This window comes from Hyperolius riggenbachi, chromosome 6, assembly GCF_040937935.1.
Source record: "Hyperolius riggenbachi isolate aHypRig1 chromosome 6, aHypRig1.pri, whole genome shotgun sequence".
In the NCBI taxonomy this organism is placed as follows: Eukaryota; Metazoa; Chordata; class Amphibia; order Anura; family Hyperoliidae; genus Hyperolius; species Hyperolius riggenbachi.
Genome location: NC_090651.1, coordinates 316,031,841 through 316,045,037, shown reverse-complemented (window position 1 = coordinate 316,045,037; position 13,197 = coordinate 316,031,841). Strand labels below are relative to the sequence as shown.

Here is a 13,197-nt window from a genome sequence, read left to right as displayed (position 1 = left end):
GGTGGGGAGAGTAGCAGACTGACACTATAGAGAAAAACACAGCTGCTGCGACAAGCTGTGTGTCGACAGCACGGCTGTGATTTATCAGGGATTGCAGAGTGCAGGGGGACCTTAGGGGGGTTTGCAATACCAACAGAGGCTGGGCTGTATAGGCAGATCCAGCCTCATTATACAGATCACATTGTTCAAACCCAGCTCGGGTTCTTTTTAAGGGACCAAAAGTAATGGGACAGTATAATAATTATAAATAAAACTTTCACTTTTTAATACTTGGTTGCAATTCCTTTGTAGTCAATTATAGCCTGAGGTCTGAAACGCATAGACATCACTAGACGCTGGGTTTCATCCCTGGTGATGCTCCGCCAGGCCTCTACTGCAACTGTCTTCAGTTCCTGCTTGTTCTTGGGGCATTTTCCCTTCAGTTTTGTCTTCAGCAAGTGAAATGCATGCTCAGTCGGATTCAGGTCAGGTAATTGACTTGGCCATTGCATAACATTCCACTTCTTTCCCTTCAAAAACTTGTTGGTTGCTTTTGAACTATGCTTTGGGTCATTGTCCATCTGCACTGTGAAGCGCCGTCAAGTGAGTTCTGAAGCATTTGCCTGAATATGATCACATAATATTGCCCAAAACATTTCTAAATTCGTATTGCAGCTTTTGTCAGCAGTCACATCATCACTAAATATAAGAGAACCAGTTTCATTGGCAGCCATATATGCCCACACCATGACACTACCACCATCATGCTACACTGATGCGGTGGTAGGCTTTGAATCATGAGCAGTTCCTTTCCTTCTCCATACTCTTTTCTTCCCATCACTCTGGTACAAGTTGACCTTGGTCTCATCTGTCCATAGCATGTTGTTTGGCAAACTTCAATCCGGCCTTCCTGTTTTTGAGGCTCACTAATGGTTTACATCTTGTGGTGAACCATCTGTATTCACTGTGGTGAAGTGTTCTCTTGATTGGTGACTTTGCCAAAAGCAGAAGGATGTATTCAGAAATGTTTCGGGCAATATTATCTGCTCATATTCAGCCAAATGCTTAAGAACTCATTTGATGGCACTTCACAGGGCAGACGGACAATGACCCAAAGCATACTGCAAAAGCAACAAAAGAGTTTTTGAAGGGAAATAAGTGGAATGTTATGCAATGGCCAAGTCAATCACCTGACCTGAATCCAATTGAACATGCATTTCACTTGCTGAAGACAAAACTGAAGGGAAAATATCCCAAGAACCAGCAGGAACTGAAGACAGTTGCAGTAGAGACCTGGCAGATATTCCAAAGTACAGCTTGGTCACGGACAAGCCCAGCCTGCTAATTGGACAGTGAAAACAGCAGCATACTGATGAAATCCTCATTATAACTTCTCCCCCTTGTAAAAGAAGAAAAATAAAGCATATTGTAACAGTATGCATGGACAGCATTCTTTTGGACATTTTTCTTCTTTGTGGTCTATCTGCAGTGCAAGATTTATTTTATTTAGTCAGTGAATGCTATTTCAAAGTCTAAAATCCAAAGTGCCTGGATGGATCTTGCAGCCTAGAACAGTGGTTCCCAACCTTTTCCGGCCCGGGGAACACTTTCTGACCTAGTTTTTACGCGACTTAGTGGACAGTGCCGTGCGCAGCAGGCTATGGGGGGGGCTGGGGTGCGGCTGCATAGCTAGCATAGTTGCCCCAGTATAGGGAGTTTAGTTGCCCCAGTATGGCTAGTATAGTTACCCCAGTATAGTGCCCCAGTATAGCTAGCATAGTGCCCCAGTATAGCTAGTATAGTCCCAGTATGGATAGGTAGTGCCCCAGTATAGTGCCCAGTATAGGTAGGTAGTGCCCAGTATAGCTAGTATAGTGCCCAGTATAGCTAGCATGGTGCCCAGTATAGCTAGTATAGTGCCCAGTATAGGTAGGTAGTGCCCCAGTATAGTGCCCAGTATAGCTAGTATAGTGCCCAATATAGCTTCCTAGTATGGGTAGGTGTGCCTCTCCCCCCTCCGTGGCCACCGCTCCTGTTACCTTATCATGAGCGGGCTGCCGCTTGTCCGATTAGATTCCCCCATAGTAGCCGCTTTCCTCTGTGGCATCTCCTATTACAGCAGCGTGCGCTCGGCGGCTGCTGTGATGAGCAGGAAGCGGTACAGCGGCTTCCTGTAGCGGCGATATGCATCGCCGTTACCATGGGAACCGCTGTACCGCTTCCTGGTCATCGCAGCAGTCGCCGAGCGCACTGCTGTAATAGGAGATGCCACAGAGGAGAGCGGCTACTACGGGGGAATCTAATCGGACAATCGGCCGCCCGCTCATGATAAGGTGACAGGAGCGGCGGCCGCGGGGAGGGGAGGAGCCTCTCGCTCCTCCCCGACCTGAACGGCACACCAGGCAACATCCCACGGCACACTAGTGTGCCGCGGAACACCGGTTGAAAAACGCTGGCCTAGAGTACTGTTACCATCTTCTATCAGTTGCATGATTTCTCAGCAGCCACTTGGGAATCACTGTTTACTCCATCCACTGTAGTGAACTGCAGAAACATTGTTTACAGTTTAGTACAGGGGTGCCCACACTTTTTCGGCTCGCGAGCTACTTTAAAATTTGCCGAGGCCAGGAGATCTACCAACGTCCCAAATGCTAAGCATGCCCCCCCCCCAACGTAGGTTAGCCAGGTGAATGTGCCTGCAGCATAGGTTACGTGCCCTCAGTATAGGTTAGCCAGGTATATGGGCCCTCAGTATAGGTTAGCCAGGTATATGGGCCCCCAGTCAAGGTTAGCCAGGCATATGGGCCCCCAGTGTAGGTTAGCCAGGCATATGGGCTACCAGTGTGGGTTAGCCAGGCATATGGGCCCCAGTGTAGGTTAGCCAGGCATATGGGCCCCCAGTGTAGGTTAGCCTGGCATTTGGGCCCCCAGTGTAGGTTAGCCTGGCATTTGGGCCCCCAGTGTAGGTTAGCCTGGCATTTGGACCCCCAGTGTAGGTTAGCCTGGCATTTGGGCCCCCAGTGTAGGTTAGCCAGGTATAGGGGCCCCCAGTGTAGCTTATCCAGGTATAGGGGCCCTCAGTGTAGCTTAGCCAGGTATAGGAGCCCTCAGTGTAGCTTAGCCAGGTATAGGGGCCCTCAGTGTAGCTTAGCCAGGTATAGGAGCCCTCAGTGTAGCTTAGCCAGGTATAGGGGCCCCAGTGTAGCTAAGCCAGGTATAGGGCCCTCAGTGTAGGTTAGCCAGGTATAGGGGCCCTCAGTGTAGCTTAGCCAAGTATAGAAGCCCTCAGTGTAGCTTAGCCAGGTATAGTGGCCCTCAGTGTAGCTTAGCCAGGTATAGGGGCCCTCAGTGTAGCTTAGCCAGGTATAGGGGCACTCAGTGTAGCTTAGCCAGGTATAGGGGCCCTCAGTGTAGGTTAGCCAAGTATAGAAGCCCTCGGTGTAGCTTAGCCAGGTATAGGGGCCCTCAGTGTAGCTTAGCCAGGTATAGGGGCCCTCAGTGTAGCTTAGCCAGGTATAGGGGCCCTCAGTGTAGCTTAGCCAGGTATAGGGGCCCTCAGTGTAGCTTAGCCAGGTATAGGGGCCCTCAGTGTAGCTTAGCCAGGTATAGGGGCCCTCAGTGTAGCTTAGCCAAGTATAGGAGCCCTCGGTGTAGCTTAGCCAGGTATAGGGGCACTCAGTGTAGCTTAGCCAGGTATAGGGGCACTCAGTGTAGCTTAGCCAGGTATAGGGGCCCTCAGTGTAGGTTAGCCAAGTATAGAAGCCCTCAGTGTAGCTTAGCCAGGTATAGGGGCCCTCAGTGTAGCTTAGCCAAGTATAGGAGCCCTCAGTGTAGCTTAGCCAGGTATAGGGGCACTCAATGTAGCTTAGCCAGGTATAGGGGCCCTCAGTGTAGGTTAGCCAAGTATAGGGGCCCTCAGTGTAGCTTAGCCAGGTATAGGGGCCCTCAGTGTAGCTTAGCCAAGTATAGGAGCCCTCGGTGTAGCTTAGCCAGGTATAGGGGCCCTCGGTGTAGCTTAGCCAGGTATAGGGGCACTCAGTGTAGCTTAGCCAGGTATAGGGGCCCTCAGTGTAGCTTAGCCAAGTATAGGAGCCCTCAGTGTAGCTTAGCCAGGTATAGGGGCCCTCAGTGTAGCTTAGCCAGGTATAGGGGCACTCAATGTAGCTTAGCCAGGTATAGGGGCCCTCAGTGTAGGTTAGCCAAGTATAGAAGCCCTCAGTGTAGCTTAGCCAGGTATAGGGGCCCTCAGTGTAACTTAGCCAAGTATAGGAGCCCTCAGTGTAGCTTAGTCAGGTTTATGTACCTGCAGTGTAGGTTAGCCAGGGTCCTCTGGACTCCTGGGACCTCCGGCAGGCAGTCCGCTGGCCAATAAGAATGTCGTCAGGGAGAAGACGGCAAGACGCGGCGAGGAGAGAGAGAGGAGAGAGGCGGCGCAGCCGCTACGTCATGGCTGGGGGCGGCGCCGGGCATGTTACAAGCACGCACGTTGCAGGCTGCCCGGCGCCGCCCCCAGCCATGACGTAGCGGCCGCGCCGCCTCTCTCCTCCCTCTCTCCTCGCCGCATCTTCTGCCCTGCATTCTTATTGGCCGGCAGCTAAACATGCTGCTGGCCGCAAAATTTAATGAGACGCGGCCAAGAGGCCGCGATCTACCAAGAAGGCGGTCGCGATCTACCGGTAGATCGCGATCGACCTATTGGGCAGCCCTGGTTTAGTAGATTTGGTACCAAAGTCATCAAAAATATAAAATGTGAAACTTGCCTGTCCTGAGCCAAAGTCTTAGGTCACTAGGTGTAATTTAGATTTGGGCTAGAAGCAGTAACATTGCCAGGGGGAGTTTCTACAGGAATGGGTGAAGCACGTTGTCCTTTACACAGAAATTCACGTTTTGGACCCGCAAAAAGTACCCAAACCTCGGAAACCACTTTCATCATTTCTAGGTGTGTTTTTTTTATTTTTTTTATTTCCTGCGATGAGCAGGAACTATCTAACTGTTACAGTAATAATTGTTTTTGCTGGTGGACAGGTGTATATTTAGCCAGCGTTACGCAAATCTCTAAAACAAAGATAAAGGAACACCATCAATGCCCAAGTGCTCTAAAATGACAATATACAAATAATGTCTAAGTAGCTGTGTAAATATTGTTTTCTACTTTTTTTAAAGCGGAATATAACCCTGCATTTCAACTTTGCTCTAAAACATTATTTACAGCATATTATATGCAACCAGCATTTTTTTTACTAGACCAGCATTGGAAGGGTTACACAGAGCTTTAAAGTTCCGTGGATAGAAATGCAGACGCATCCGAAGTTTAGATAGATACATTTAAGTAAACACAATGTAACAAGTGAGGAATGTGACTCACTCTCTCTCTCTGTGTCCAGGAGCTCCTGCACAGTCAGTGTGTGTCACATTCCACACTTGTTACATTGTGTTTACTTAAATGTATCTATCTAAACTTCGGATGCGTCTGCATTTCTCTCCACGGAACTTTAAAGCTCTGCGTGTAACCTTTCCAATGCTGGTCTAGTAAAAAAAAAAAATGCTGGTTGCATATAATATGCTGTAAATAATGTTTTAGAGCAATGTTGAAATGCAGGGTTATATTCCGCTTTAAAAAAAGTAGAAAACAATATTTACACAGCTACTTAGACATTATTTGTATATTGTCATTTTAGAGCACTTGGGCATTGATGGTGTTCCTTTATCTTTGTTTTAGAGATTTGCGTAACGCTGGCTAAATATACACCTGTCCACCAGCAAAAACAATTATTACTGTAACAGTTAGTTCCTGCTCATCGCAGGAAATAGAAAAAAAAAAAACACCTAGAAATTATGAAAGCAGTTTCCGAGGTTTGGGTACTTTTTGCGGGTCCAAAACGTGAATTTCTGTGTAAAGGACAACGTGCTTTAGAGCAAAGTTGAAATGCAGGGTTATATTCCGCTTTAAATATCAGAGGCAAAAGCTGTAATTCATTGTGTGTAGATTTTACCTGTTTGGAATGTCTCATTTGCATACGTGAATCTCTGCAGTCTGACATGCTAAGAACAGTGTAATATTGAAGCAGAGTTACATGAAAACAAAAGCCTATGAGCGCACACACACACACACACACACACACACACACACACACACACACACACACACACACACACACACACACACACACACACACACACACACACACACACACACACACACACACACACACACACACACACACACACACACACACACACACACACACACACACACACACACACACACACACACACACACACACACACACACACACACACACACACACACACACGTTGCACTTAAAGCGGATCCGAGATTAAAAACTAACTATAACAAGTAACTTGTCTATCTATCTTATCTGGCTAGTAATACCTCCCCCTCCTCCTGCCCAGACTGAGCTCCCATGAGCCCTTGCTACTGTCTGAGTGCCTTGGCTCTCTGAAAACCTGTGGGCGTGGCTTATTTAGTTTATAGGGAATTAAGTATTAAAACAAAAACAAAAAAGTATTTGGCTTGAGGAATGCCCTATAAACAATAGGAAAGGAACACAATTATGCAATGAGTAAAAGTTCATCTCGGATCCACTTTTAGATACATTACCTCTGCTCTCTGTGAGAGAAAGCTCTGCCTGTCTCTGACTGAGCGCTCTGCACACACAGAGTTAACAGATGCAGTGTGATGAAATCCCCCCTTCCCCTCATGGCTTAGTCTTGTGTCAGAATTACAGCAGACTGCCATCTGAAAAATGTGAATGGAATTGGATAACAGTAAAAAAGGAGAAAAGGATTCAGATGTATACACACCAATACTTAGCAGCACTTCCCAAACATTTCCTATCTCAATTGAAAAAAACATGTTAATTGATGGTGTTCCTTTAAAGGAGTCATCAGGCAAATATTAGGCTTCTCCATTTATTTACCTGAGGCTTCCTCCAGCCCCCTGCAGCTGCCATTTCACACGCTGCAGTTCCGCTCTCAGCCGCCGGCCCGGGGTCCCTGCACGGTGTCTCGACAGGCGTCCTCTACTGTGCCTGCGCGAGCGCAGCTGTCAATCAAGTCCACGTTGTCCAGGGCGTACTGCACAGGCACAGTACGCCGAGGACGACAGGGGGTTGATTGACGGCGGCACTCACGCAGGCGCAGTAACGACGACCTCGAGGTCGGCTTCTGCACCGTGCGGGGACCCCGGGCCAGTGGCTGAGACCTGAGCTGCGGCGTGGGACATGTCAGCTGCAAGGGGCTGGAGGAAGCCTAATATTTGCCTGATTACTCTTTTGTCTTCAAGCAAAATTCAAAAGTAAGAGTGCATTTATTACACTGGACAGGTTTCATTTTACCTTTCCTCTCTCCGCTTTGTTTAGACTTTGGTGAAGATATTCTCAGGCCGTAATCCCATGTTATACAGCTACCAGGCATCACTGCCTCGCCTTCCAGTGCCACGCATAAAGGACACAGTGCACAGGGTGAGCATCTTACTACAGGGAACGCATCAGGGATTTTCTCTGAGTCTGCATTGCCTTTTGCTGTTTTTGGAGCTACACCAACATCCTATTTTATTATTCCAGTATTTGGATTCCGTGAGACCTCTGATGAATGATGAGGAATTCAAACGCATGACCGGGTTGGCCAAGGACTTTGAAGTAAAGCTGGCACCCAAACTGCAGTGGTACCTGAAGCTGAAATCCTGGTGGGCATCTAACTATGTAAGAACACTGATCTTTTCTCAGCAAATAATGGGAACACGGCTCATATAGTTTTAGCGCAGAAGATTTTGCCATTTTGATTTGGGTGTTTTCTAGCTGTGTTTCCAGAAAAGATTTGTTTTGGGTTATTCTCTCCTTTAACCCAGATTGACGTTATTCATTTTTGTTTTGTTGCCTAGGTAAGTGATTGGTGGGAAGAATATATTTACCTGCGTGGAAGAGGTCCCATTATGGTGAATAGCAACTACTATGCCATGGTAAGTATGGAACTTAAAGCAAATCTGAAGCAAGAATAAACTTATGAGATAATTCATTGTATGTGTAGTATATGAGTGATAAATAGAACATTAGTAGCAAAGAAAAGTGTCATATTTTTATTTTCAGGTATATAGCTTTATTGGTAATATTGCATCATACTGTCATGGTTGCTATTTAGAATCCACACTGTCTTTTAATCTGTAAAACAGAGCAGAGCTAATGTCCCTTCAACTTTCCTGCAGTTAGGGCCCGTTTCCATTAGAAGCAGTGCGATGCTGCTATATAGCCGCACCGCGGGTGGCCTGATTCCAATGCACAGCAATGGAATAGTTTCCATTGCGTGGGGAGCGGTGATGAGCTATCCGAAAATCTGCCGCATGCTGCAGATTCTCGCACCACCGCATCCGCCCGCCGTCTCCTTCAATACAATTCCACATCAGGAGATGCGAAAGTGACGCGGAAGTGATGCATACCAGCATCGTCTCCCATCCACAAATGGAAAAGGGCCCTAAAGCTTCAGGCTGTCTCTCACTGTTTCTTGGCTGTTTAAGCTATTCAGAAAACAGGACTGAGTTCACCAAGTTGGTGGAGTAGCTCAGAGAAGCTCTTTTGTGTAGATAACTAATTTACTCTTCCTGTACTAGAGAAAATGTGTAGACCATTTATGGGCTAGCAGCCCCAGGTTTTCACTATGTTTAATTGTCAGTTGGTGTTAGGTCTCTTCCGAGAGGGCACGTCATCATCGTGGAAGAGTCTAGTATTGAACAGTCTGTGCACAGGCTGTTTTTGACTTTTTTTGCTGCATCTGTTTTAAATGCAAGTTGTGTAAGTTGACCATGTTTGGGCTCTGCACATCTATGCAGCTGGTCAGTTTTGGTGCAGCCTCTATCTGAAAGCGCTACGTAATATGTTGGCGCTTTATAAATACAATAAATAAATAATACAAATAAAAAATAATAATTTCCTCCTGTTGATCAATGGGAACCGCTGCCAAAATCTGGTCTACTCTGTAACAGAAAAGCGCTTGACATCAGCAAAACAAGCCACTGTCAGTCGTCCATGTGAATTGGCCAGAAGTACTCTATAAGGGATCTGCAGTACTGATTTATGCTACTTCCAGTTTCCTCTTACCAGTTGCCAAGCTCCTGAGTAGCCTGTGTTCTGAACATTGACCCCTCCACTGACTACCCCATCCTCCTTTATTCATCACAAAGGAGTAATTGGTGTCTAAGTTTATCTGCATCCCTATCCGGGATCCTGATTGGGAGGGGTGGTGAGTGACAGGCAGTGCTTCTGGGACTGAGAAGTAGAGAGCTGATCAGCAGTGTAGGTCATGTGACTGTATTGCAGAGATCTAAAGTTATTAATGCATTTTTTTTTTTTTAGTACGTCATACATGTTACACTTGGAAAGGGAGGCGGTTTGTATATGGCTGCAGGGGTGGGAATTTTGGCAGTTCCAAAATGATTTACATTTTCTTTTTAAGGCCTCTTTTCCACTAACAGCTGAAGGCCATGAATTTCACTGCCTGTCAACTGATCCCAGCCAGGCGATTGGTTAGACAGGACAGGTGCCGCCCCATTGAGTTGCATCTGACCATGGTGGTTGCTGTGCCCAGATGCATCATGAGACTGTTTTATGTGCCGTGTGTCAAATCTGTCATCCACTGTTAATGAACGCTGCCACTTGGCTGCATGTACCGTAATAGCAACCAAACATCGCCTGTGGCCGGCAGCAGGGCAATCTGGGGTCTTGCTGTGACCCCTCCTCCTTTGTGACACATGCATGTTCACTGCTTCCGCCGATGCCCTCATCATCGTCACTTGCCATCACCTTATGCCACACCTTCTAGTGTAATGCATGGATGCTGTGAAATGTAATGTGGCCACTATTCTTACTACTTTGTCACATCTGATTACCCTGCCCTCCAGGGGACAGGATAAGAGAAGGAATCCTGTTCAGAACATGTGACCCATGGAAGATGCATTTTGTCCAACAGTTTTTCGAAAGGCAAGAATAAAATAAATGCCCTTATTCCTGTGCGGCGTTATACACAGACATACATGAAGAAAGTGTGCTAGCTTTGATGCTGGAATCTGCCCTGGGGCTGCTGAATGCAGACACTGCTCAGGTTACAGTGAGATTCCCTCACCAGGCACAGCTAGTGCTGGGATGGGCCACTTCCTTCATTGTAGTGCTGTCCTATCTTATCTGTGATCCACCCTGGGTGAGTCAGGAGAAGGAGAGTTTCCCAAGAACCAAATGTTTAGCAATATGGTCTGCCTTGCAGTTTATTGGTGTGGAGGAGGTTGGAGGTGCAGTAATAATAAAAGAGAAAATTAATTCAGCCTTGAAGTTTCTGTGCTTTGCTTAGAACAAATCAATGGCTGGATAGTGTACTGGTTAAAGGGAAGGTCCAAGCTATAAAAAATAATGAAATCTACTTTCCTGGTGCTTCCTCCAGCCCCTAGCAGCTGATCTGTCCCTCGCCGCAGCTCCACTCTCAGCTGTTGTTTCCCAGTGCTGAGGATGACCTCACCAGGTCGTCCTGTACAAGCGCTTCTGTCAATCGAATCCACGTTGTTGGAGTGTACTGCACAGGCGCAGTAGTTCTGCGCGTACGCAGTACGCTCTGGACAACGTGGATTTGATTGACAGCGTGGCCCGCACAGGCGCAGTAGAGGACGGCCTGGCGAGGCGCCGAGAGCCAGCGGCAGAGAGTGAAGCTGCGGCGTGGGACAGATCAGCTGCTAGGGGCTGGAGGAAGCCCCAGGTAGGTAGATTTCATTTTTTTAATAGTTCGGATGTTGGATGTATCCTTTAAGGGCACCACCTGACAAGGTTAGAATCTTACCTATTTAGGAAGGAGTTCAAGGCAAGACTCCCTAACACTGCAGGGTGGCCTCTTGAGCGCATCCTAGTGGCTGCAGCTCTTGAGCGCTTTGAGTCCGTCAGGAGAAAAGCGCTATACAATGTTCTGATTATTATTATTATTATTATTTGTATTATTATTAACTCAGAGCTGTCCAAAAGAGAAGAAAGGTCAGCACTCCAATGTCTAGGGTGTAGTTGTATGCAAAGATTCACCCGTATATCACCGGGACTTCATAAGCCATCCACATCACTCCAGCATAGCGCTTTTATGATAAAATCCGCTTTATGGTATAAACGTGAAAAAGTAAAACAAGTTGCATTAAAAAGCTACAGTAGCAGCTTTGTAATGTAACTTGTTATACCTTTTCACGTCTATACAATAAAGTGGATTTTATCATATAAGAGCTATGCTGGATTGATGTGGATAACAAATGTGAGCTAAAATTTTCTCTTGAAACTGTTTTCCCTGTTCATTTTCCTTGTGCAATTTTATCTTGAGGCCGGTTTCACACTGCAAACCAGTGGTAGCGGTGTGGTGCAATCAGATGATCGCAATGCCAAAAACAGCCTTCGGGGATTTCCGCTTTATTAGGCGGTAATCCCCCTTCTGGCTGAAAGCCAAGCAGGAAGTTAGGCTCTCTAGCGTTCGCTTCCAGTGGCTGAAATAAGAGATGTGCAGAAGTGTATTAACAAAATAATCTTCTGCGCATGCACACTGCAACGCAAAAAAAATTGAAATAGAACCAGTGTCCCCATAGACTTACATGACTTCCGTACTGCCACATGACGCCATGCATGTTGAAGAGTAACGCGCTGATGCTTTTGCGTCAGATGCGATACTTTAGGCACATCTATAATAAACACAAACTGCGCCTGCCAAAGTACAAACGGGTGCAATAGCATATGCTTCAATCGAGTGTTCGCTATCACAAGTCCTTGAATATCAGTCTATAGTGCTGTGACAGCGCTCCTCTTCTTTTCTACAATTTAAACATAGAAAAAACAATCGCACATAGTGCATTACTGTGAATCACAAAGTACAGTTCCCCACACGTGCATAAGTGCTCAATTGTGCATCACTCGTGGTCTCTACAGCCCCTCCACACTAGCAGCTCACCAGATTGACACCACCTCACAGTCCAGGTGGGTCTAGCGCTTAGCCTATAGAGCGGCCAACTCCAATGACACTTCCACGATAGTTTAGTTCACAATTGGATGATCCATATTTAATGACAAGTTCCACATGAAAAACATATAAGAACACACATAGCATAAAACCGTTGGGCTAAAAGTTATGGCCTGCGCAATATCAGCGCACTCACTTGTGTAGGAAGATAACAGGCATTTCAGGCATTGCAGCCCAGCAATAAAGCTTCTCTGCTGGCGGTGTCGGCGTCCCGAACTTCCCCGCTCCTCGTGGCAGCCTGTCTCCTGACCTTCCAGATCCCAGTGACGTCAACGCTCCTGGTCACGCCCGACGCGTTTCGTCCAATGGACTCATCAGGGGCTGCCCCTGATGAGTCCATTGGACGAAACGCGTCGGGCGTGACCAGGAGCGTTGACGTCACTGGGATCTGTAAGGTCAGGAGACAGGCTGCCACGAGGAGCGGGGAAGTTCGGGACGCCGACACCGCCAGCAGAGAAGCTTTATTGCTGGGCTGCAATGCCTGAAATGCCTGTTATCTTCCTACACAAGTGAGTGCGCTGATATTGCGCAGGCCATAACTTTTAGCCCAACGGTTTTATGCTATGTGTGTTCTTATATGTTTTTCATGTGGAACTTGTCATTAAATATGGATCATCCAATTGTGAACTAAACTATCGTGGAAGTGTCATTGGAGTTGGCCGCTCTATAGGCTAAGCGCTAGACCCACCTGGACTGTGAGGTGGTGTCAATCTGGTGAGCTGCTAGTGTGGAGGGGCTGTAGAGACCACGAGTGATGCACAATTGAGCACTTATGCACGTGTGGGGAACTGTACTTTGTGATTCACAGTAATGCACTATGTGCGATTGTTTTTTCTATGTTTAAATTGTAGAAAAGAAGAGGAGCGCTGTCACAGCACTATAGACTTTAGGCACATCGCATCCAGTGTGAAAGGCCCCATAGACATTCGTTGCGCACCACAATGAAAACATCCCAGTGTGAAAGGGGCCTAAAGCAAATGTGTGACGAAACAAAAGTGTAAAAGATACTTGCCTTAGTTGGAAGTCTCTTCTCAGCCTCACTGCGGCTGACTGGGACCCTCAGATGTTGCCTGTACCCTTTATACATCCTGGCAGGCACAGACTCCCATTGGATTGCCAAAAACATCCTGCCTAGCGACAGGGAAAATTCTCATTGGCTCACTGAGTGGTGGATAT

At 47.0% G+C, this 13,197-nt stretch overlaps 1 protein-coding gene across 5 annotated transcripts in view; it reads left to right on the top strand.

The window, feature by feature from the left end:
* Positions 1–13,197, top strand: part of CPT1C (carnitine palmitoyltransferase 1C) — a 103,933-nt gene that overhangs the window by 50,830 nt on the left and 39,906 nt on the right. For all 5 annotated transcript variants that reach the window (XM_068241339.1, XM_068241340.1, XM_068241342.1 and 2 more), the window contains exons 5-7: positions 7,362–7,463; positions 7,566–7,703; positions 7,883–7,960. In XM_068241339.1, coding sequence (XP_068097440.1) covers positions 7,362–7,463; positions 7,566–7,703; positions 7,883–7,960 — 318 coding nt within the window. The remainder of the gene's footprint in view (positions 1–7,361; positions 7,464–7,565; positions 7,704–7,882; positions 7,961–13,197) is intronic.